Here is a 26216-nt window from a genome sequence, read left to right on the forward strand (position 1 = left end):
GCTTCATTGAGATCTCTAAAGAATATATAATGCCTGTACACACACACACACACTTTCTGTGTTAAATGTTGATATATGTAATGTAGGCAATATTTCACATGCAAAGATATATTTTAAAAAAAGGGACAGTGTTATGGGCATGAATATCGCACGAATATTTTTAGTAGAAGCAGTCCTAATATCACCATTACATGTACGTATGGGAATGTGTGTATCTGTGTATAGTCTTAACACCTCTGTTCATAAATTTAGAAATGTACAGTTATCAACTGACCATGATTGCCTTCTTCACACTGTTTTCCCCTTGTTCTTTTTCTTTTCTTTTCTTTTCTTTTCTTTTCTTTTCTTTTCTTTTCTTTTCTTTTCTTTTCTTTTCCAAAACGTAAAAAAAAAAATCCTAATATGCTTCTTACATGCGACTGATGAAAAGAGATATTGACTCACATCTATGTTTAGATTTACCTTTTTTCTGTCTCTCTCCTTTAGGGAGACAGGCATTTATTTCTTTTCATTGTTTCTTTTATGATCTTACTCCATGGTTCTTGTCAACGAACGAGAGAGAAATAGGTCTCCAAATGGAAAACATCCTCTCCATCTCTCCCTGTCTCTCTCGAACGTTGATGTGGCCTGGTTGCACTGGCAGTGGTGATATTTTTGAGTTTAAGTGCCCCGGTGTAGCTTAAGCAGATCGCACCTCATTCAGCGGAGGATTAAACACCGGTAGTTACTGTGATCAATAGGTTAAGAAGAGTACAATCCCTCTCCCCTCTAATGACCCCACTGGTAATGGGTAATAAAACGGGGGCTGTAATAGAGCCCAGGGTCTAGCGCTTTACATTACGCACACATACACACTTGCACATCAGCGGCTGATGTCAGTGTGCATGAAGGGTGAAAAATTAAAGAAATTAATTAACTAAAGCAGAGCTCACAGTTTATAGCAAGGCTGTTGAGGACTATGAGATAATGTGTTATTTTTGTAGCATTTGATTCAGCCTTTCAAGCTTTTGAAGTAGACATATTTAACAGATTAGCCAGGAATGCCGGGCGCTACGCAGCTGGATTCAATACTGCACTCACTAAAAGAGTAAATATACTGTACATCCCAGTCAAATATATAATAAAAAAAAACTTTTATTTATTTATATATATATATATATATATATATATATATATATATATATATATATATATACCAGCTGAGCTGCCCATCACCCCCTTCCTGCCCACCTCCCGACCTTCAGAATAGTTCATTAAAGTTAGTGATGCTGAGCAGTAAGGACACGGCGCATAATGACCGTGAAATGACTGAGTTGGGGGCGTGGCCTATGCAAAACAGACCAAAGGCTATGTGTGGAAGGGGAAAAAAAAGACAACAAAACAAAACAATCAAGACGACTTGCTTATTAAGTTATAAGACTGTCCATGTCTTCTAACACCTTGTATATTTGTGTGTGTGTGTGTGTGTGTGTGTGTGTGTGTGTGTGTGTGTGTGTGTGTGTGTGTGTGTGTGGGTCGGGGGGAATCTGTGCTTACATGTTATGTTAGTGGCTAGCAATGTGTTCCTTCTGTTTTGCCACATTTGCCCTTTAGCCATGTTGTGTTGGCTGTCAGAGCTGCGCTGTGTTTACGCATCGAGTGACTCTTCTGCTTTGACACCTCTGCCCTTTGTAGCACCGGAGATGTGCAAGGCATTCATTAAAGGTGGTTTGTTTGTGTTATATCGCTTTAAAGCGAGGCAAATTAGGCCATATTTATGCAGGCGGATGACAAACAAGGCCTCAATTACATTTTCCAGAATGTTCCAGGCTGTGTCATCTGCTATGATCCACAGATGCAGTTGGGGTAACCTTGGTGAAAGCTGTCACCCTAATGTCTGGCCCATTAAGCCGAGGCAAAGCATGCACTGCACTGCTACACACACACACACACACACACACACACAGAGCACATAACGTGGTTGGTTATCAGTGGCAAATGTAAAATGCTCTTAAGTTAATCTCCATCTTGTTTGTCCCAAATGTTGCAAGGAGAAGCTTGTAATTGCATCTTGTACAAACACACAGACACATACCCTGGTTATACCGAGCCTCTGCAGCAATTAAGGGTCCCTTTCGGCTGTGTACGAGGATCCCCTCAATGTCACCACACATCACACTGCTCTCCACTCACACTCCACTATCACACTTCTTTATCTGTGAGTATTACAGTGTTTTCTGTAGGAGGGCCTGACCTAATGCTTAGGAATTCTTGGGAATCAAAATATAAATGTATATTTTAACAGGGCCAAAATATAAACTCCAAACTAATGAAAGCAAGAACGCCCTGTGCTAATGGGCAGTTTCCACGTTATCGGAGCGAGGCGCTGTGCTGTTTGATGGTATGGATTTGTGCAGTGATTTTTACCGACTCTCTGTCTCGTTGCGAGCACATCTTTATTCGCAGCGTCAGTAGTCCTGTAATCCCCCCCGTAGAAACGCATTGAAGCATAGAGTACTGTGCATAGTAATAACCTGCGCGTGTGCTTGTGTGTGGTGCAGGTGCCAGTGTCAGTGGCTATGATGACCCCGCAGGTGATAACTCCTCAGCAAATGCAGCAGATTCTCCAGCAGCAAGTTCTGAGCCCTCAACAGCTCCAGCTCCTCTTGCAGCAGCAACAGGCCCTGATGTTACAGCAGGTATACACATGCACAGCACAGACACACAAACACACACACACAGATGCAAGCAGGATGCATGCTGTCAATCAGTAAAAAAGGAACACCACAGGAACCGAAGTCTGACCAGATATTGTTGTGTGGTGGATCATTCTGCGTACAGCTGAGACGCTGACATAATAGTGGCATGGTGATGTGAGTGTGTGACACTGCGGTGAAACATTGCAGGAGTTGTTTATTATTACATATACAATGTATTTAATGAGTCTCAATGTAGAATGCATCAGATTACCTAATGATTAATACTGTATATAACGTTGAGTCTTATTATTTTATGCAAAAATCACACTGTATTTAAGATGAAAATGTGTTTTTTGTGTGTGTGTTTGTGTGTGTGTGTGTGTGTGTGTGTGTGTGTGTGTGTGTGTGTGTGTGTGTGTGTGTGCAGCAGCAACTTCAGGACTTCTATAAGAAGCAGCAAGAACAGCTCCATCTCCAACTCCTTCAACAACAGCATGGCAGTAAACAGCAGAGCAAGGAGGTATTCTGACATTATTCTGACACACACACACACACACACACACACACACACACATATACACACAGATGCTTGCCATTTAATGCTTAGAACACCTGCTTCATGGACAGGTATGAACGAAATGCCATTCCTTTAGTTTTTCTCCTCTTCATGACATTGTACCCCAAATCTTTTTTTAACAAATTTCCCCTGCTTTTTTGATTGATTTAACGTATTTCCCTTTGGTGGGAAAAATTGAGAAGAAGATGGCAAACTATATAATTTTGAAGAGGCTACAAGTGTAATAAACATGGAAATGGCAGGAGAGGAGCCATGTAATAGTGAAATATCATAAAAGGGACTTGTTTTCCCTCTCCTTGTCTTTTTTTTCTGTATCTATGGCTCAGTCTTTCTCTCTCCCTCTCTCTCTCTCCCTCTCTCTCTCGCTCTCGCTCTCTTTCTCTCATCTCTCTCTCTCTCTTTCTTACTGCCAGACTTTTTAATTTTTTTTTTTCAAGTTTGAGCCTGGTCTCAATTACAGTGGCTCTGTGTTAATGACTGGCGGATGCAGCCGTCGCTCCAGACAAAAGAACTGATTATTGCTCGGTCAGAAGCAGTTCAAAGGCGATCCAGGATTTTCAGACTTTTACTTTTCCCCTCTGACAGTCACGTTCTCTTTCCGAGTGCATAAATTAAAATGAATAATAATAAAAAAATTAAAAAACTCACTCAGACACAAGCTTGTGCATGCGCACACACACACACACACACACACACACACACACACACACACACACACTAACATCAAAGTCCCCAGGCTTGCTAATTAATGAACTAGGGGCTTCAGTTTGGACAAGTTGTGCTGCTTCACTTCCATAAATCAATGTGACAGGGCTGTTTCTCATATTTCTGATAAGAGATGTCATTCTCTTTCTTTTTTTCTCTCGTTCTCTCTCGTGCTAGCTCGCTCTCTTAGGATAGGGCAGAGGGGAGGAGGGTGAAGTTGACATAGCAAAAAGCTACAATTGATCAGCTGAATGGGGAACAGTGAATAAAAAAAAAAAAAACAATTTTTGAAGCGCATTATGTTTGATCAGAGGAAATTGATGCAGCCCTCGAGAGGCCCGTTCATCTTGCTGATATTTTCTCTCCCTCTCCTCTTCTCTCCTCTTTCTTCTATCCATTTGGATTTCTTGTGCCGCCATCAAAAGACAAGAAGAATCACTGTGTGACTCCCTCCCGTGGGGCCTCGGCACAATAACCCCCTGTTGTTGCTTTGTGCCTCGCTTTCATTTTAAAGACATCACTCTTTTTTTTTTCCTTTTTGAGTTTTTTTTTTTTTTCTTCCCAAAGATCTTTACCTTCATATTGGAGTCAAGACAATGAAAAAGGCTCCGCAAGTGTCACTCTGTATTACGTTTTTTCTGCGTTTCTCTACCCCGCCTTTACGTGCCATTTGGTGTTAAGCCCCTCATGTGCTCTGATGGGATCCTGTTAGTGTTGTGTGTGTGTTTGGGGAAAGACACCTCTTACAGTTTATCCAGAAGGAGTGAGGATTATAATCCACACAAATTCACAGAAATCACATAAATTTAACTGAATTATGTGCCATTCGATCGTAGGATAGAGCGTTGTTTTTATTTTTATCTTTTTATTTTTTTTTCCAATTAGTGCATAGATATGCTTTTAATTTAAAAAAAAAAAAAAAAAAAAAAGTACATATTGCCAAATTCCGTTACTGCTTTTCTTTAAATACGTGACCGTTGCACATAGAGCTTGTTTTATCAAGAGTGTTCAGTTTGCTCCGGGTCTCCTGTGTGACCCGGCCTCCATGGTGCAGCGAGACCTTTTTTGTTTGCCTTCAATCGGGAGCAGTAAACACAGCAGCGCATCCTGTGTTTGGGAAGAGGGTGCGGTACACAGCTTGGCAGCAGCAAGAAGTGTACTTTTTTTTATGCCCACACACAAACACACACACGCTCGTACACAATGCTGACTCTGATCTTTGTGCTGCTGTCAGTTTGGGAACAGTTATTAAATGAGGGGCTATTGAGTGTTTTAAGACATAGCACTCCTGTAGCATCTCTCTCTCTCTCTCTCTCTCTCTCTCTTTCTCTCTGTCATCACCATAACATCGTCCATTTGTTTCGTTATGGATTTTAGATCAGTTTGAGCATTGGGCCTTGTTTGGTGTGTCTGTCTGTCTTTTCTTACTCTTTATCGCTCTAGTTCTCTTCGTGTCTTTGCCACATTTTTTTTCTTCTTCTCTTTTTCTCTTCACCTCATTGCATTCTGTTCCATCCATTTTCCTTTCCAGCTGTGCCCTGAGCATACCTCGCACGTCTGCTTGAATAAAGAACATTTCTCTACCACCATTGTTCCTCTAGAAAACGGCTCTCCCTGTGAGGTCGCCCCCAGTCGCTAGGCTCCTCAGCACCGAGTTTACACATTACACATGAAACGCATGAAATACGGGATATAAATCTGGGTTTTTTTTGTTTGTTTGTTTTTTGCTACAGTTTTAATACTGTTTTTTTGCTAAATTATTTAATAATATATGGCTTTACATTATTTAATATTATTTTAATCAGCACTAAGTAATAATGAGCATGGATTTTTTTGAAGAAGAACTTCTGCATAGTTTCATACCTCTTACATGCTCTTCATTGTATTGCACGATTAAAAGTAATACCCGGGGCACAGCAGTGTAGTGTGGTGTGAGTTTTTTTTAATTATTGTTATTATAATACTCTGATGCCAGTTACCCCGAGGCCCCTTGCCCTCCTCAGCTCTGATAGGAAGGCAGCGAGCCGTTGGTTCCCTGGGATGTGAGCTTTGATACGGCGGATGATAAAGGCTTACTTTCGGGTTGCACGCGTGTTCACTGAATTATGAATGGCTGTAATTAAAATCCTGTGGCTCTTATTATGAATGATTAAGTATGTTGTTTCATTGTTTGTCACAACTCTGAGTTAATTAAGAGAGGAAGGCATGTACCTGCCGTGTGTGTGTGTGTGTGCTGGAATGATTTGTAGTCTGTTGTCTCAATGTCCCTCCTCGCTCGCTCTCTCTCTCTCTCTCTCTCTCTCTTTCTGTCTCTCTGTAGGTTTCCACGCAGCAGTTGGCGTTTCAGCAGCAGCTCCTTCAGGTTCAGCAGCTGCAGCAGCAGCACCTGCTCACTCTACAAAGACAAGGCCTGCTGTCCATCCAGGCTAACCAGAATCTGCCTCTGCACGCTTTTACTCAGGGTAAGGACATGGACACACACACACACACACACACACACACACACCCACACATACTTATGCATCCAAAATCTATGTCATGTCCTTCTGTATCCAGCAATGTCCCAGCAATAAAAATAATGTGCACACACACACACACACACACACACACACACACAAACTCACTCTTGTTCCCTCTCTCACTCTACTCAGTGATCACAGCACAAGATCCGTTCATTGCCACTTCCATCATCTTATATTCCAGCGTTAGCTCTTTTTCACCGAGTCAGGCCTCGGTCCCATCCCCACGCCTCCTTTCATCCTCCTCTCTGTCACTCCTTATCTTCCGCTGGCTCCGTTCCAAGCCGAAAGCACACCAGGTGCGTTGTTTCCCAGCTTTCCCTGAGTGAATCGTGGCCAAGCCCCTATTTTCTCAAGCACACGCTGAGTCAATACTTGTTTTGCCAGGAAGTTTATTTCATTATACACCCCCTGTAATATTTTCTCAAGGAGCAGCTACATAGTCACAAAAGCGCTTTCATATAAGGTCCACCCCCCCCCCCCACCCCCTTTCTCTCTCTCTTTCCCAACACACTGACTGTTCTTTCTCTCTCTGCCTAAGACAAACAAGCTCTTAGTAAGATAAGGCGAAAAAGGGAGGAGGACGTGGAGTTGGTTAGGTAATGTGCAAACACAGTGTTTGTGCAGTCTTGTTATTGTTTGTTCAGGGCATTGTAATAAAAATAAAGCCCACAATGCCCTTGGTCTAGGCATGGCAGTGCAACAACTGGTTCAGGATACTGGCATGGCCTGCTGTTAACGTTGTATAGTCCATATTTGGTTATGTCTAGCATTTCTAAAATGACCGTTAATATGTTTCTCTTCAAAGAAAAGATTTGAATATTTGCTCTCATAACTGTGTATGTATGTAAAATATGTATAAAAAAAGTATCCACATTTATATTACTCATAGACATAAGATGCATAGAAACTCAATTATATTCAGAAGTGAATTTTTTAATAGCGATTCAGCATCATTGCCTGGACTCGACTAGCAGTGACACACTGTCCCCGGATCTCTTCCTAGACGGAAGTGTGTGTGCATGTGTGTGTGACCTGGCCTATTTGCCACATTTTCTGCCTCACTGTTTGAAGTTATTGATGACCTTTTCCTTTTACACATCAGCAGACTTGTTCATGCCCCAGTAGTCCAGCCTTCCAGAGGCCGAGATGTAATCTGTTCAATGTTCAGAAAAAGTAGTTAGCGTTGCCATATGAGTGATGAGTTAATGCGCCTTATGTGCGTGCCTGTGTGCGTTGTGATGGCAGCAAAGAAAGAAGGTCTATTTAACGTTAACTTGTTTATTTATTTATTTTACTTTCCTTGTTGAAAAGTGATTATAGACATACATTGAAACAAACTGCTAGCTATATATATTGTATGTGCTGAGTGCTTTTGATTGTCTCCAAGAAAGCCTAGAAAGCCTTCAAGACAGCTGTGACATTGATTTGAGTAATCTTTATTGCCTCTTTGGGTAAAGGTTTTATTGGGATTTTATTGAATTCAAATACATTTCTGAGTTTTCATCTATCAGTGTATTCATGAAATGGCCAATAAATAGGATTAGATGCAAACACTTTATAATGCTTTTAATACTTCAAGTAAAAGTTTAGCTTTAGCAGTGTATCTCTCTCGCTCTCTCTCTCTCTCTCTCTCTCTCTCTCTCTCTCTCTCTCTCTCTCTCTCACCTCTTGTAAAAACAGCTGTGTCTGCTGTTAGATGCAGTACAACCAGAAGAAAAGTATCATCTCTCGTTATCGCCCAATTAATAACAGTGTCTCACGTCCCTGATGTCAGATTTGCGTGTGCGTAATAGCTTACAAGTGCCAGTGCACTTGTTTATCATCAGAAATCTTTCATTTAATCTGGCGGCTGAGTTCATGCGAACGGCAAAAAAAATAAAAAAATACATTTGCCAACTTCAGCTCCCTTTTTCTCAAAAACAAGCTCTGACGCCAGTCAACATTTAAATCAGCATGTCTATTATAAAAATAAACTTTATACCTCCCATACGCTGGGCTACTTTATTTACAGCTATATATATATATATATATATATATATATATATATATATATATATATATATATATATATATATATATATATATAGACAACACTTATTTGCTGTCTTTTCAGATTACTTGTTCTCAATAGGGAAACGGTTACAAACTATGAGTATGGTCAAGAGACTGGAAAACAGTTGGACCATCTTAAACATCACTATCGGGATAAGAGGGAGCGTAAGCGAATAGGCAGGAAGAGAAAAGAGATGGAGAGCGAAGGAAATGATGTCTGACCTGTTCACTCAGTCAGACACCTGCATTAGCCATGTTCTCCCAGGTGCTTCTGCTAGGTGTGTGTGCATGTCATACTCGCTTCCACTCTATTACCTGCCTTTCATTGCACTGTGTGTGTGTACACGCTTGCCGAGCCAAAGCCAGCTCTCATCCCCCGCCTCCCATCACTATAGTTGTCCAGGAAAGGGCCATGGGACGGCGACAAGACAAATTTGCCGTTAATACGAAGCCAGCGAATGTGGCCAGCGAATGTGGCCAGCGAGCAGTGGCGTTGATTGATCATTCAGCAGCGTGGCACTGCTTTAATGGCTCCTGTAGCATTCAGAGAGAGACGTGTTTTAGGCCTAAGGGCTGCATATCAAAGACGCGGCGATCAGAGACGCGTAAGCGGGGGGAGGCGGTGAAGGTCTTCGCCTGATGGAACAACAAACTAATAGTTGTGTCACATCGGGCCCCCAATAGAGCACTGTAGCACCTTGAAAAAAAGGCACAGCCGGCCACTTTACACAGCCAGAGCCACCGGGTCATTTTTTTTTCCCGCCGATGATGATGATGGTTGGCGACTGATGCGGTTATGATCCTTAAATCAACTTTCTGCTTGCTTGAACAGGGTCACAGGGAGTATGGGGGGGTACAAGGACAGGAAAGGTTGAAGGAAGAAGCAGTGCTCCCTGGTCCACGCACGCCACCGCTACCTGCCGCGGTAAAAATGTAGTTGCGCGACTGGTAATCAATCAAGGTTGTCCCAGACATACATTTTTAAAAACGAGGGCTGTGTATCTTTGGCCTCTAATGAGCGAAAGGAGTAGGAAGAGGCTAGTCTGAAAAATGACAAACCACCATAGATGCAGTAATCCAGCACCAAAAAAAGATACATTTAGGGTCAGGAACAGGGTTTATATTAAATACAGGATGCTGTGTATTCTTCTGAAATTGGGTTATTGAATAATGGTAACAGTTTAATCAGATTGGTGTGGTGGTGTTGCACACAAGCGGAGGGGTGAGGATGGGATTATTTCGCAAGGAGCTGTTCTAGCCACTTTTGTCACGGATTCGGAAAAAGCTTCGGTGCAGGATGATTAATGGCAATGATTAATACACACCGGGAATTCTAAACGGATCAGAACGAAAGAGAATAAATACAGATGTGTTTCAGGGAAAGAAGTATAGAGAGAGAGATGAGAGAGAATGCGGTATTGAGGGACGAGGCCGCTCACCGTAAAGCACATCAGCTATAAATACACCATGTCAAAATGCAGGAAGAATCCTAGGACACTCACTGCAACTCTGACCTTCCTTCACTGCTTACCTTCACTATCAGCCATTACAAACACTAACAGTGGAAAATACCCGCACGCACACACACACACACCCACACACACACACACAGTCGTGAAAAGAGATACATGTTCACATCCATAACACCGTGTCAGTCGCTCGCCATGAATAACGGCGGCGCCCAACCGCCAAAAAACACAGCGAAAGGACACACCCGGTATCCACGGCAGCACAAAGATGTTCCTCGGAACGTGGAAAGGTTATTGATTGGACCCGCAATAATTTCCGCCGGCTCTTTGATATGCAAACGATCTTGAGTGAATTTACAGCAGTACTATCAGACTCGTTTCACAGTTCTTAGTGTCGCTGTCTCTCTCTCTTTCTCTCTCTTTCTCTCTCTCTCTCCAGAGCTTTCCTCGCCTCATTAGCCCACGGTTCTCCATTACCGGCATAATTAAAATCTTTAGTAGCTTATCAAATTCAAAATATTTTCTGCTGATCGCATTGAGGTCTTCAACTCGCCACTTATTTTGCCACAAAAGAAATAAATGAAGACGAAGCATTTGCGGCCTGTGTGTGTGTATTACAGTTAAATGCTTGAAAGAGAACAGTTATGGTAGAGAGAGAGAGAGAAAGAGGGAGAGAGAGAGAGGCTGCTAAAATGAGGAAATAAAAATTTACAGACTAATTCAGATAAGCAGAGGGTAAATCATCTTCCTTTATATTTTGAAAATTGATTCAATTAATTGCCATGAGAGTTGATGGGTCTATCCACCGAACTCTCTCTTACTTTCTTTTTTCCCCCTTTCTTATATTTCCAACTACATGCTTTCACACCAATCACTAGGAAGAAGCTTCAGTATGTATTTTAGATATTCAGATATATTTTAGATGTATTTATAGCGCATGAATCGCTAGCTTTTGCTAATGCAGCATCGCAGTTCAGTCACATTTAACTTGGTAAAGGGGATGCGATTTAACGTTATGCTGCGTGCATGTGTGTGTGTGTGTGTGTGTGTGTGTGTGTGTGTGTGTGTGGCGCATTTGCGAGAACATTGTGATCCATTCATTGCGAAAAAATACGATCGTTTGTGTTTAAGTGGCAGTGTGCCATTTGCAGTGTGGTTTAAGGTTGTATGTGTCAATTAGGCAGTGCTTTAAGTATTTTGCACATTAACTTGCTTTTCAGAATATTACCCTAGGGGCTTGTTTCTTTTTTTTTTTTCTGTCCGCTTCCTCGCTTCCCCTTCTTTCCTCAGTCTGTCTTCTTTTTTCTTCCCTCTGAGCGATCGTTTTTATGCGTTAAAAACGTGCTATTGTGAACTTGCTCCCTTGTCTCAGAAGATTATTCCGATTTCACGCCTTGTCTGTACGTTAATTATTTACTTTCAGCATGAAATGCGCATGAATGCCAGAGATTTGTATACACAAACACCCTCAGTGAGCGAGAGAGAGAGAGAGAGAGAGATCTCCTGACGCTCATCCATTGTGTAACAATTCCTAATTAATACGCTCCTTTGTTTACTCAGCCCCTTGTATTTTTTTTGTGTTTTTTTTTTATTTAATTACAGCATGAGTGGAAGTGGATTAGTCCATTAATTGATTTAATTATCCAATTTGTTTTGTGGCAGGCGTGATTCCTGCTGAGCTGCAGCAGCTGTGGAAGGAGGTGACGAGCACGCACGTGAAGGAGGAGAACAGCGCCAGCAACAACAGCCACCGTGGCCTGGATCTGTCCTCCGCCTCACCCGTGCCTCCCAAGAGCAACATCCTCAACCAGCACGCTATGACGAACGGCCAGTACAGCAGCCACGCACTCAAGAGAGAGAGGTAAAGAGCGCTAGATACGGTCATCACTAAGAATGGTAGGGATGGGGACATTTCTTGGGACTTCATGGACGGTACATTTTGGACAGCTACCGGAAGGGGTTGGTTTTGTTTCTTTGCTCATTATAAGATCCACGGAGAGAAAACATTTCACCTGAACACATCTGTGTTCGCCACAGCTAAACTGTCATCTTAGAGTAAAGCAAACAGGCCCTACTTGTTTCCTCGATCCTCAAGATTGTAATGCCTTCAGGGTGAGCTGATGTTGATTGACAGCTACCCACAAGGCTTGGCCTAGTAACTATTAATTTGTCGTTAGTAAGTACCTCACTCTTTTTATTAAGGGCACAAGCTCTGCAGGCCAATTCAGTCCTCAGGGAGGGGAAGCGAACACCTGGGAGTCCATGGCTATTTCTGCAGCTAGATTACAGCAATGGGAATAGGCCCATTTCCTTATTAATTACCAGCTTACCTCAAGTAGACTTTGCTATTTGTGTTTGACTCGAAGTACTTGTGAACACACAAACCTGTGGTTTGACTTCTGTTTGTTAAATAAGGCTTGAATTAACCTCTAAAAACACAGATACACACCCCGGAAAAATGTCAGTTATCAGATCGCTTTAGGTTGGGCTCTTTTGTAATTGTAGCTCTAACATGAAGTTCAAATAGCAAAAAAGAAAAAACAAACAAACACACACACACAAGTCTTCAACCCAGTATTTTGTATTTTAACAACAAAAGGAAGCAGGTCATCTTTCCCGGACATTACGAAAGTGCTTTATGTGAAGGCTTGACATCATCCCGACACTGAAATGTATTTGGAAAAAGCGTCATGCTGCCGCTGTGTCTTTGAGGAAGAAATTAATTTGGCGTGTAACACGTTCACTTGTTTTTATCTGCTGAGGCCTGATCTTTGAACTGCTTGTGAGAAGCCTCAGGGCATTGTGAGCTCATTTGGTCTCTCTCCCTTTCTCTCTCTCTCTCTCTCTCTCTCTCTCTCTCTCTCTCTCTCTCTCTCTCTCTCTCTCTGACTCTCACACACACACACACACACATTTGTGTTTGGCTGATCACAACCTGTGAAAGTGATGCAAATGAAAGCACAGTTAATACTGCAAATCCAGACCTGGCTGGAATGAGCATAAAGTTTGCCCGTTCCTGTTCCCCATTTATGTGAAGGTACAGTTACACGGGAAACAGTGTCACTCTTGCTGAGACGTGTTAAGGTAATCCTTCATAGACAAGATAAAGGGAACCATATGGATTCTTTCTTCATACATTGTATTTACCAGCTGTTCTTCAGAACACTGGGAAATGGGTGGAATGTACAGGCACATACTGTGACCTACTATCGATTATTGTGCAAAACATGTCAGGGTGTGCTGTTATATGGGAAAAAGGGTGGTCTGATGGAGTCTGATGCACCGCTTAAGTAGATTCTGTTTCGAATTTAGGACAATTACAGTTGCAATGATAGCAATTGCAATTTGTATATAGTTTAACCTTTTTTTTTAGTTAACAAGTAGATTAAAAGGTTATGAAGTTGCAATATATAAGTCTATTGCCTAAGTAAGTTTATTCCTTGTGAGCATATAGTGGCGACTGTCGTAAGGAAAAACTCCCTGAGATGGTATGAGGAAGAAACCTTGAAAGGAACCAGTATCACTTCCATTATAGCAGTTGTAAGGAGCTGTAAGCTTCCAAGCCTCTGTTTTGTTTGTCTTTTGAATTCAATAAAACAAAACGAACCTGCAGCTCATCATGTTACAGAGAAACCAGAAAGTCCTCTGCCCTCAAGCCTCATCCATGACAATTAATAAGCATCATCACTGGAGGCCTCTTCAATAAATGAGAAAATATAAATCGGTTTATTATTATCTTTTTATATGGAGTTACAGATATGATGCAAAGGAATACTACAAAACATCTTCTGACCAAACCGATGAACAAAATCTTTCTTTCTCCAAAAAGAATTAGATTTTCTCACACCATCACACAAAACTGCACACACACAAGTCATCCATCAATGAAAAAATAAAGCTCTAGGAGGGAGCAAAGGCTTCTTTGAAACATTGGAGAAGATGGGAGTAAAAGCTCACCTTCTCTCTCTCAGACACGTGCCGCCGAAGATTAAAGAAGACGTCAACAGCAGTTTAGCGCACGGCAGCATGAAGAAGACACTGTGCAGACTGGATATGCAGCAAGCATTTCAGATATGTCAGAAGAGCGAGCAGGTGATCGCTCCCTCGTGTCTCTCCTGCGCTCCCTCACTCTTTCTCACCGTTTCTCTGTAAAAGAGCTCCATTCAGAGACGGTGTTAACAAAAAGACATTCTAACACATAGACATGTTTATGTTTATTATAGCACACGGCAAATTAGAGACCAGTATTAATATCTCAGTGCTTTGGTGATGCGTCGCATCTCGCTTGTGTGGAAGGACGCAATAACATGCTTTCAGGAACTTCAGGAAAACTGATTCCTGTTTGGTTCTTTACACCTCGGTTGAACCCAGGAGGGGTTTAGTTCAGGTGATTTGTAAAGACCTGTTCACAAATGAAAAAATACGTCCTCTTTTTCGTCCCGGTGAGCTTTTGACTTTTTTTTTTTTCTTTTTTTTTTCTTCACGAGTCCTTTTTTGTCATACATCAGCCAGCAGGCACTGGGTTGATGGACCTGCCCCCTCTAGTCCTGGCGGATCATTTTCCTCTCGGCCCGTTAAGTACCATGTAGTTAGGTTCATGTGTCATATAAAAATCTGGCCAGTCACTGCGACGCCTGCAACTAAAACCTTAAGTGCATCCACAGGCGTCGTTCGCTTGCTTTTCACTTCCGTCTTAAAGGAAAGGAGAAGAAATCCAATCGCTCAGCGCACGTTTTAGATGCGGCCCGCTCCTGCTTTTAGCAGCCTCGCTGCTCTCCCAGCGGTGCCGGCCGTGGAGACGAGGCACTCACACGCACCCAAATATGATAAAAGCCTTCAATGTGTCAGTCCATCTGACCCATCAGCACTCCAATAAAGGGCCCAATCTGCACAAACCTGCACATACCTATGCCGAGATACTTATCATATTTAATAAGTGAGCATTTGTGGAAAGAAATTAAAGAGAACATCCCAGCACTGATTTGCTGCGAATCGTCCCGAGACACGAGACCCCTGTTGTTCTACTTCTTCTTCTTCTTCTTCTTTTTCCCAGCATGCATCAGGACGGGATGCTCAGGGGACACGCAGCTCAGCAAATTTGTTAAAGAGATAAATAATCAGATACGGGTCCCCTTTTCCCCACCGTCTCTCCCCTTTAATTGATCTTCCACTCTGAAAATGATAATTAAATCATTTTAGGGGCGAGTCTTAGTGAGAATCGAGTCGGGGGTTGGGGGAATTGGCTAAGGGCTCACTGGGATTTGTGGGATTTTTTTTTTTTTCTTGAAAAAATGATACAAATTGTGTTTTGACTAAAAGCAATTTCTCAGACTCAGATTCTGTATCACTGGTGTAACTGTAAGGTGTTTCCACTTGCTGTCTTTTTGTAAACCGTGCCGTATAAAGATAGCATGAGCTTTGCACTGTTACACTATTGAATCACAGTAATGTAATGTGACACAGCAGCATTTTACATGATACACATTAAGACAGTTATGTATCTCCTCGAATTTCGTACATACACTTTAGTTGGGAGTGTGTTTAACCTTGGTGGGTTGGGGGGTTGGGGGAGGGGTGGGTTAGCTTAAGGGTATTACCTAAAGTCTGCTTCACTCCACTGATTTTCTTTTTGACCCAGCGTGTAAGCAGGAAGCAGATGACGGGATTTGCCACACTGGAGTTAAAAGATCATTAGAGGTCGTCTCTTTTCAGTCCCCGAGGCTGCCTGACTATAATAGACCTGCCTGGAGAACAGTCACATTTAACCCAAGCAAAACATTATAAGTGCTGCTTTTAGACTGCTGGACTGAAATGGGACCGTCGTTGTAAGGACCCTCCCCATCATCCCAAAAATCCCGGTTCTCTATTACCCCTAATGTTCCGCTCTTTAATTTTTGCCGTTTCCCACAATTTAGTTACTTAAAGCAAGTCACTTTTGTCATCATTTGCTTCTCCTCAAGTCCTCAAGCACTCCACTGTTCAATATCGTTTTAATACTAAATTAAGCAACATGCGAGCGGGAATAAAAAAAAAACGAGGATGTCTTTAAATTAAACATCGCCAGACGGCCATTTTGCTGGTCCTTGTTAAAAAGTCATTAGAATATATCTTACCCCATCTATTTATTACCCACACCCAAACAGAGGTCTTAATGTGTATGCATAATTCATTACTGAATAAAAAAAAAAAAAAGAAGATATTTCTGAAAAGGAAAAGCATGTTAAATACATTCATAAAAGGTTCGTTTTTTTTTTTTTTTCTTTTCTTTTCCTACAGTGGCTCAATTATTGCTTGTTAATTACAGTGTTAAAGTGACTGATTATATGGGAAAACTCGAAAACTTAAAGGCGAAAAGAAAGCGTGCCCGTTATAAGGAGGTGGCGTGCGTGCTGTTTCCTAATGCTGCTGCACTGGTTAGTGAAGGGATGTGGTTTGCTGAGAGATGAGCTTACACTGATGGCTCAAACAGGTGGTAAAGAAAATTCCCACTGAGCAGCTTTGCGTTCTCATGTGCCATTTGACTGCTTATCTCTCTGTCGCTGTCTCAGCACTATCGCTTGTGCCGCAAAGGCTGCAGTCTATGTAAGAATTGGCATTTGAAAGTGAGGTAAATATTTCTACATTTAGTTGTGTATCACAACTTTGTTTGCTTGCTGTGGAATTTAGCAGTTTATGCTAGCTTTCTCTCCAACGTTGCAGCCAGTGAGTTATTTCAACAAGGTTTTTATTAAGGATATCGGATAGTGGAGAATAACTTACTTTACTGCCTATACTAGTGTCAGAGAGCATGCTGTTATGGAAAAATTAAACAATCTTTACGCCATTCGAATTCAAGAAATCAACAGTGCTGGGGTACAACATTATTTAAGCTGGTTCAAGTAATCGTCACATGCTCGAAGGCTTATGTCACCGCGAGTCCAGCAGTCCCAGCTAACATGATTCATAGGGCTGTCAAAATATTAGAGGGAGATTAGTGTAAGATCCACACTCGCACACCCAGGCTGTTGTTGTCTCTCAGCGGGCAGATAAATTGATAGCAGGAGGAGTGTGTTTAATGTTTGCACTCGGTGGGCGCTGGCCAACTGGATTGGGAAGCTTCCTGTTGTGGGAAAAAGCAGGCTGCTCCAGGTGGATGGAGGGATCACGGTTCCGCAGTCAGAGCTGAAAGGACACACTGTTTCTGCGCGCTTTCTGCCTTATCGTAGCACACTAGCATGCAGAGACTTACCCACTGATCGGCCGTCCATTAGATCTTACACCACTCTAAATTTGAGTCCATCCTGGGACACCAAGAAGTCGATAAATAAATAAAAGTTGTTGAATGTGCCGCCACCTATTAGAATGAATGTCAATAGACTACTGCAAATGATGTCGTCGGTTATTGCATGGCTGTTGATATTAATGTGTGTCTCTTTCCACAGCTCAGTGCTGGACGAACACACACACCACAGTCACCCTCTCTACGCACACGGCGTGTGTAAATGGCCAGGATGCGAAGCTGTGTTCGAGGACTTCCAGTCGTTCCTCAAGTAAGAAAAAACTAAAACCCTCACATGAAAACACACACTGGACAGTTTGCATAAATAGATCTGCATTTACGACACCTATTACTACACACCTCAACAATGTAATTACAACGACATGGACATTCGGTGCCACCCAGATGAGGACAGGTTTCCCTCTGAGTCTGGTTCCTCTCAAGGTTTCTCATACCATCTCTGGGAGTTTTTCCTCGCCTCATCAGGGATAAACAATTATAAGGAACTAACGTTTCGGCAATAGTCTTTTATAACTTTCATAACTTACACAGTCTTTTATACAGCTGTATTACCGCTTTATTTGTGCATAGCCATTTTGAGACAGTGTCCATTGTAAAAAGCGCTATACAAATAAAATTGAATTGAACAAGTCTTCAAACTTGTGAAGGTGAACTCAGTGATATCACTCGCTGCTGTATCACTTTATACTGTGTGGTTTAATAGCATCTCTCTTTCCTCTTGTGCTCCCCCTTTCATTTAGCCATCATTCAGCCACGCTACAGGTGGACCCTCCGCTCACATATGTGTGTGTGTGTGTAAGAAAGTGATAAATGCTGTTCCCATGGTTATTTCTGCCACTTTGTTCCAAACAAACACGAGAGGCATGTTTATCTTCAGCAGGCCGCACCGCAAGAGCGCTGCAGGTTTGCCCTTGTCTTTTCTCTGTGGACGGAGATAGGGGCCCTCTCTTTCCTCATGCCTGTTTTGTAGCTTTTTTTTTCCCCTCTTACTCTAACAACTGGTTTGTTGCAGCGAGACAAGATCACACTCTCATTCTGTAAGTGATTGTAAGAATCGTGTACACAGGTTTCGGCAGAACACAACGAGTCGACGCCAATTACAGTGGCAATCTGTTAGCGCACGAATCCTACAGCTTAGCGGCTCAAGCCCTAACACGCCGATGATACAAATGTATACAGCAGCTGTCTCTTTTTACCTTTTGCCCTTATGTTAGGCACTTATCCTGAGCTTGTGTGCCCCGGGCATGTCATGTGACCCACTAAATTTATATACGATGTTTCCTTTATCTGAGCTCTCAGCTCCTGTTGAAGTATAATGAAAAACCCATGCTTCTTTGTATTCTTTTGTGTGTGTAATCCAACACATAAGGCAGCATAGCAGCATATTGGTGATTATGTGTTTAACCACATTATATCAAAATAAAGCATGCTGAGCAAAAAATTAAATAAAAATAAGGTGCAAGGACATGGCGGCTCTCCGATTGTGTTTTTTTTTTCTTTTTTCTGGCCCGTTCTGCGTTTTCTTTCATGTTTCGGAGTCATATTTCGTACAAGTATTTCATACCATACAGTGAACGTTAGGCCTAGAACTGTAACCGGTTCTCCCGATCGCATTGCAGATATTGCCGTAATCTTCCACTGTCTTCTGTTAGTCTGCAAAAGAAAAGGCGTTAATGAGTACGTCTGTGCTCTTTTAAGCTGTAAGCGTAAAGGAACGTGCACGTTTTCCAATTCACACGGCAAATATCTAAACAGGAAAGCGAGCGCCTGTTTCTCATATGTTGCAGCAGGCTTTGGAGTGTCCTGCTTAATCCATCCCTCTTTTTTCCCTACTCTCTGTGGCTTAGTTCATAGCTCCCATCATTTGTTTACAAAAATGAGTGGAATTAGCATCTGAGAGCTTGGCGAAGGCAAGGAAAAATTCCCTCTCCTTAAAAAGGGCCCAAGTGCACTCCGCAGTGTTTTCACAAGTGTTTTTATCATGGCAACATCTTGTTTACTTTACTTGCTTGCCCTAAACTGCTTGGAGCATGTTAAGAAAACACTTGTAGAGGCACCACAAAAGCTGTCTTTGTTTAAGCGAGGCAGGGTGAAGGTTCAGTCGGCATAGAGGAGGCGTTAGCGCCGTTAAACGTTACCACATGCACCTCCTCCAGTCTGCCGCCTGACGGCCCGTAAGAATTGCTAATAGAGCGCCAAAAGATGAGCACTACACCAGGTCAAACGATAAGAGGCACTGGAAAGCTTCTTTGACACGAGAGGGAGGGAGGAGAGGTGGGAGAGAGAAGAAGGCAAGAACCATTTAGTCAGCGGAACCTGTGTATCAGAGCACAGTGAAAAAGCAGATCTCCGCATTGTGTGCCAACAGCAACAACCAGCTTCGGGCCAAGGTGTTGTTTTAAACCCCGGAGGTTATTTATTCTGTCTGTGAAAGAAAATATTGCATACCTGGCTGTGCTGTCACAATAGATATAATAAATGAAAAGACTCGTGCCTGGTTGGGAGACGAGGGCTTGGAGGGAGAGGTGGGCCGCATGTCGGGGCGACACTTTTCCAGGCGTTAGGAAGGAACCCGGGTCTCCTACTTTTCTTAATATCTCTTTGTATCGATAAATAGCTTGGGATTTCAATTCTGATATTCCAGTATACCAGTAGATCATATGTGAATTCAAATGATCATTATGCTCTCGGATATAGAGAGGCTACACACTCTAGACCTGACCAGCCTCATTGACTATACCATTTGAATATAATAATAGTGTGTAGAGTCCGTTTTACCCTGAAGCATACAAGACATATTTGCTCAGTTAAAGACAACACAAACCTGGCAAAGAGCGCAAATTCTTAGTCTTAATGGTAAATAAAAATACGAATAAATAAACAAACGCTAAGTGATACTCCGCTGTGTTTTCGTTTTTTCTTTTTTCTTTTTTTATTTGCTCAAGCAAATGTCTGCACGTCAGATGGAACAATAAACAATGGAAGTTATCTCTAGTTTGCTCAGAGATTGTTGTGATAGCTGTTCCCTCGGTGTGACTTACACTATCGCTCGTTCACTATATTATTAAGCCCGCAATAAGAGGACAGGCTGTCTCAATGACATGCAAAATGCTGACTGTTTAAGCAATGTCTGTGTAACTTGTTTTATTGTGCCAATTTTCATTAGAGACTGTCATCCTGCCAGGAAGCTTTAAAGGGAAAAAAAACGTCCTGCGCTTGAGGTCCAGAAAGTGACACATGCCAGCGCTCATAGTCCCTCCCGCTGTCAGTTGTGGCGTTCACGCAGACCTCCTCATGTCCAGACACTCTTCGGAGAAGCTGATTTAAGGGGCCATTTGAATATTTCATTTCCTATTAATTATGCACTCTTACTCTACATGTCATTAGAAGGGAAAGAGGAAGGGTGGGGGATCATCGAGTGTAACAAAGGATAAAAGGGAGAGGAGACGCTGCTTCTGCTTTTATGAACTGCAAATTCACAAGCGCGTCACGTTGCTCCATCTTGGGGTTTTATTTTGTTTTTTAAAGGTGCGATTCTGGGTGGATGTTTTAAAAATGTTTGCTTGATATCCAGCCCCCATCCCCCAACGCACTTTTAAGATGAATCATGTTGAAATTGACAATGGACACATAAGTCATCTTGTTTATATTTTATTTGTGTCGTTCCATGGTGGCGTTGATTAATTATCTTTAACAGCATGACAGCAGTACCGGCCAAAATTCGAATAATAGATTTATTTTATTGCACTTTTTTGTTTATTTTGACAATTGATTGATTAATATATTTTTTTTGGAAGTCTCCTTAATGAGACAAGCTGAACTTTTTCATTTATATAGTGGCTGGGCCAATGCATTGCTGAACATATGACTATAAAATGGTAAAAAAATAAATAAAAAAAAGACAAAAAATCATGTTGTGTCCAGTAACGAATCACTAACAAGAAAGAGGTATACGATGAATAAAGCACATTGGAATGATAAAATCTTTAGGTTTAAACTTGAACAGATTATTGTGTTGACAGACATATATTTTATTGAGAGATGAATTCCTATTCCCATCCTGTTACCTTCACGTATCCCCACATCTGCACACAATAACATCTGCAGCACTGATTCTACCAACTCATCTCGACTAGCTCTGAGTTGGATAGAGACGTCACTGCTATGGTTGCGGCCACCGCGACTGCTTTATTTGATTAACTGTAAATGGCAAGAACGGGCGTATTGGAAAAGAAGACAGGGCCCGGCGTGTGAATCGCGCTTCCCTTCCCTCTATCATCGGCGCTGTTCAGCTCTACGAGCCCCCACCTGACGATTGTGACCTACATGGTCAGCAACGATGTGATATAATTTATGATATATATAATAAATTGGATCCATTAGCAGGCATAATGAAGTAGCGAAATGAAAGGGTATTTGTGAAATCGGTTCAAACATTCTGCTCGGCTTATGATTAAATGATTAATGAAATGCCCCTGCATAAGCATTTTTTAAATCCTTTTTTTTTTTCCACCGAACCTGTAGTTTATGCAGAGCCTGATAAAAATCCTCCAATCATATTTTTTTTCAGTGGCAAAAACCTTATCTCCTCATTTTATATGAATCACCACTAAAAAGGAGGAAGGCACAAAGACTTGGTGGGGCCAGCTACTTATTTAGATTAGTTATAAGTGTGTGTGTGTGTGTGTGTCTGTGTGTGTGTGTGTGTGTGTGTGTGTGTGTGTGTGTGTGTGTGTGTGTGTGTGTGGTGGTGGGGGGTGTTCAAAAAGATCTTGGCAGTATAAAATAAATGGGCGTAATTATATTCATAATTTAAGTTTATTACAGATTTCATCTCCATTCTCCTTGTTGTCCTTTGGCTTTTACTCCTAGCTTCGTTTAGTTCCTCTTCATCTCAATGACATAATTAACTGGAAAAACCACGCAAACTAAGTAGATTCCATTTACATTTCGAAAAGGAGAAATGTGTTGCAGGAGTGCAGGAAAGCATGATTTAGAACCTGTGCTTTTTCTGTGATCATTATTCTTACCTTATTTTTTTAATGCGAGGTTGAGAGAAGAGAAATCGTGATAGTTTCACACAAAAAAATTCACGATTTGGTACGTAACTCGCTTTTTAAGTCAAGTATAATTTCGTTACGGTTAGGGTGAAGAAATTAAAAACAAAATTGGGTTGTTTTTATTAACGCAGTTTATTATTATTATTATTATTATTATTATTATTATTATTATTATTATTATTATTATGTTTGATTAGCATTTGAACAGTTGAATTTTTTTTAAACAATTTTAAATAAAATGCCTGCTTGGTTCAATAATATATACAATTGTATTTTCTAATATTTTATAAAAACAAAATGTAATAAATATAAATAATGCAATATTTTTTTTTATTATGTTGATAAAATTGAGTAATCAATTGAATTGCCATAAATTAATTTGATTAAATACAATTAAATAACTGGAAAATTAAAATAGATTTAGATCTTGGGTAATGCAGATGTGTGTGTGTGTGTGTGTGTGTGTGTGTGTGTGTTTTACATTTAATATTTAATATTCTGAAGATAAGATCTACTGAACTGTTCTACTTATTCCAGCATGCTTTAGCAAATTCCTTCATTCCTTCCATCCTTCATTCATTCACTTCCTCTGTATGTGGAATTGTCAAGATTTTCTCCTTTTGTCCTTTTTTTTTCTCCCTGGCACTGCGCTAACTATAGTTTCTTTTATATATATATATATATATATATATATATATATATATATATATATATATATATATATATATATATCCTTGGCATTGTTGTGTATGTTTTCAAGTTTAATAATGAAAAAAAATGCACTCAGTGTGAGGTGAAGACTAAACAAGCTTGCCACTTAAAACATTTTTGAGGGAACTCAGATTTTTTTACTGTGTTCCACACCTAAAAAGGATTGCGTTCAGTACATGTGTCCCGAACCGAAAGCCCTGTACCGATACGAATACATGTACCATTACCGTAGTATATGTATTTGTGTAATGTGTAGAAAGAAATGATTGTCCCATGGTATTTTACCATAAAAGTTTTATCAAATGTTTATTAGTGGCCTGTAAAATTTAATCCTTGCTTCTCTCTCTCTCTCTCTCTCTCTCTCTCTCTCTCTCTCTCTCTCTCTCTCTCTCTCTCTCTTTCTTTCACTAGACATATGAATAATGAGCATGCATTAGACGACCGGAGTACAGCCCAGTGTCGGGTACAGATGCAAGTAGTTCAGCAGCTGGAACTGCAGGTATCTGGCCTCTTTTCTCTCACTCCTTGCTTCTTCTGCTCCTCTTCAGTCCATCTTCAGCTATCCCCCCCCACCACCCCACCCCACCCCTACCACCACCCACAATCTCTCATCTCCTCTGACCGGTGGCTCGAAGATGCGGGGAGGGGAAGTGCAGGGAACAAAAATGAAATTATTTTGTACATTTGTGAGTAACCAGTCATTAAAAATGTGTTATGTATGCATGACAGCCAGCCAAAGATATATGGGAAGCCCGGGGCCTTAGACCAAAAGATAATTACATTTTGAATTTTACTGGGTTTTAAAGTCATTTATGACTTCTAACTATTTGGCAGCCCAATAAAACATTTAGTGATGGGCATGCTATTAATAATGCTCCTTTTTTTATGGGAAAACACACGTTTCGAGTAAATACCACTTCTGCTGATTAATACATACATTGAGTGGTTTTACATTAAGCGCCAACAGCTGTAATGGCAGCTAATGTATATGCATAAGGACATTACTTATGCATGCATTCAGGGATGAGAAGGTGATGTTCCATTAGAGCAGATTAGCAGGACCGAGGGACAGACGTATCGCTGGAACATTGTAGTGAGCAATGTAGCTCCTAGCACAAGAGTAGTGTAGCTCATCCAATCCCAAGTGCATCAAAGTGACTAAAACTAGAGCAATCAGTCGATTCATCAGTGCATTCATATACTGTACGTCTGTTTTATTTATGCTTACCATAATCAATCAAACTGATCAGGAGTACAAACATCGTCAGGCCTTCATGTTTGGGTTTGGCACACGGCAAAGAATGTAATTAGTATAGTGGCATGTCACAGACAGTGCTTTGCTGTGCCTATTATATAATATGTCCAAGTATAGGACAGAGCAAAAACCGGTAAACAACACAGTGTTTAGAAAACAAAGTGAGCCATTTGTGTGATTGGGTATTTCCGGCACAGTCTTTCTGATATTTGTGACTATTCTGTTTTTAAAAGAAAAGTGCAGTCTGCATGGGCTGTGCTGACAGGTGTGTGTTAGCATGGAATATTTATCCTTTCTTAACAATTTTATTGGTATTTTTGATTTTTGTATTTTGTTTTAAAGAAACAGAAAAAAAATATATATATATACAGTCTATATTTGGGGGTCTTATTTGTACATTCTCTCATATCATTATGTCTTTTATTCTTTATTACAGTTAGCCAAGGACAAAGAACGTCTGCAAGCTATGATGACTCACTTACATGTTAAGTCCACAGAGCCCAAACCCTGCCCTCAGCCTGTAAGTAACAACCCTCCTGCTTGCTTCCTTGTTTATCTTCTTCCTTGTTACTTTGTTAATTGCAAAGAAAATTGCATTTTCACAATTGAGACATATCTTTTAAAAACCAAAAGATGATGCTGAACAGCCAGAAATAGAATGTATCCCAGAATGTACATGATTACTTTTTTTTTTTTGAGTGTGTGCTAACGGTCTTTCCTTACTTGCTTTGAAGAAGCCCAAAGGCACCATTTGTGTCTTCAGCATTTTACGGCAAACATACATTTCTTTATTAATCAATATGCTGGTGGACGTTTGTAGTCCTCCTCTCTATTAGTAACACTTTGACACATAACTTTGCATAATATTGCAAGAATTGGGAAAAAATAAATAAAAAATCTGGAATTTTATATATGTACTCTCTGTAGCATGGCATAGTGATCAGTGGAAAATAAGCACTCTTTACAAACCACTGTAAGCATAAAGTCGTCTCTGCACAACTTGAAATCTTAAGGCAAGTGGTCCACATTACTTTTAATTTTTTTCTCAGCCTAGAACAGGAATTCAATGCTACACTTGACACAGGTTCACTGAACTGGAGTTTGAGCACAATGGCCTGTCTAGTTTCGGTGTGGTCTTCGGTGTGTTGGTGTAGGCTGTTACATGGTGAACATTCTGAGATTCTGAAGCATTCCAAGATCCTTTTCTACTCGTTGCGGTTGTAAGGTTTTGATGTTTTACACAGCATTGCTTCTACATGATTGGTTGAATTGTTACATGAATTAGCAGAAATACTGGACTTTCTATTAAAGTGGCTGTGAATACATTTTTTTAAATGAAGGAAGACGGTGTATGTTTCACAAACATGCTTGCTATAGATTAGGAGGTCCCCCCCACCACCACCGCCACCCCACACACATTTGTCCAATGCTGTCTGCGATACTGATAACATAGCTCATCATTACATCCCATTTTTCATTAAAGAGACTTACTTATAAGTAAATCCATGGATGGAAGGAAAATGTCATTTCTGTATTTACTATCCCTACACCATTTAGCATCACTTTTGTAGCAGCTTGGTTATCCAAAGGCATTATAATTAGACCACCAATTACAATTTCAATTCTCGAAAAATCTCTTTCTTGTGCTGGAAAGGACCCAAACGGTGTAAGAAACAAAGAGCAGACTATTGCGCATCTGTGTGGCCTATTGAGAAGCGTCCTCGCCATCTAAAGCAAGGAAATGGCAATGGCGCGAAATTAAATAGTCCACATACAGCTTGTGCTGTATAGAAGGATCTGCTCTTAGAAACATGTTTTTATTCGACATGAATGATTTTATTGTAACCATTAACATGAATAAGTCACTGTTACATACAGTTATTAAGTGCTTTGTCCCTCATCTGTCTG

At 41.0% G+C, this 26216-nt stretch overlaps 1 protein-coding gene across 14 annotated transcripts in view; it reads left to right on the forward strand.

The window, feature by feature from the left end:
- foxp1b (forkhead box P1b) overlaps nt 1-26216 on the forward strand; it is a 158610-nt gene that overhangs the window by 120306 nt on the left and 12088 nt on the right. For 13 of the 14 annotated variants that reach the window (XM_046857132.1, XM_046857049.1, XM_046857309.1 and 10 more), the window contains 7 exons: nt 2541-2678; nt 3106-3198; nt 6281-6422; nt 11666-11864; nt 17425-17532; nt 23465-23552; nt 24745-24828. In XM_046857132.1, coding sequence (XP_046713088.1) covers nt 2541-2678; nt 3106-3198; nt 6281-6422; nt 11666-11864; nt 17425-17532; nt 23465-23552; nt 24745-24828 — 852 coding nt within the window. The remainder of the gene's footprint in view (nt 1-2540; nt 2679-3105; nt 3199-6280; nt 6423-11665; nt 11865-17424; nt 17533-23464; nt 23553-24744; nt 24829-26216) is intronic. The other variant, XM_046856972.1, reaches the window with a different exon arrangement.

The sequence above is a fragment of the Silurus meridionalis genome, chromosome 1 (assembly GCF_014805685.1).
Source record: "Silurus meridionalis isolate SWU-2019-XX chromosome 1, ASM1480568v1, whole genome shotgun sequence".
In the NCBI taxonomy this organism is placed as follows: domain Eukaryota; kingdom Metazoa; phylum Chordata; class Actinopteri; order Siluriformes; family Siluridae; genus Silurus; species Silurus meridionalis.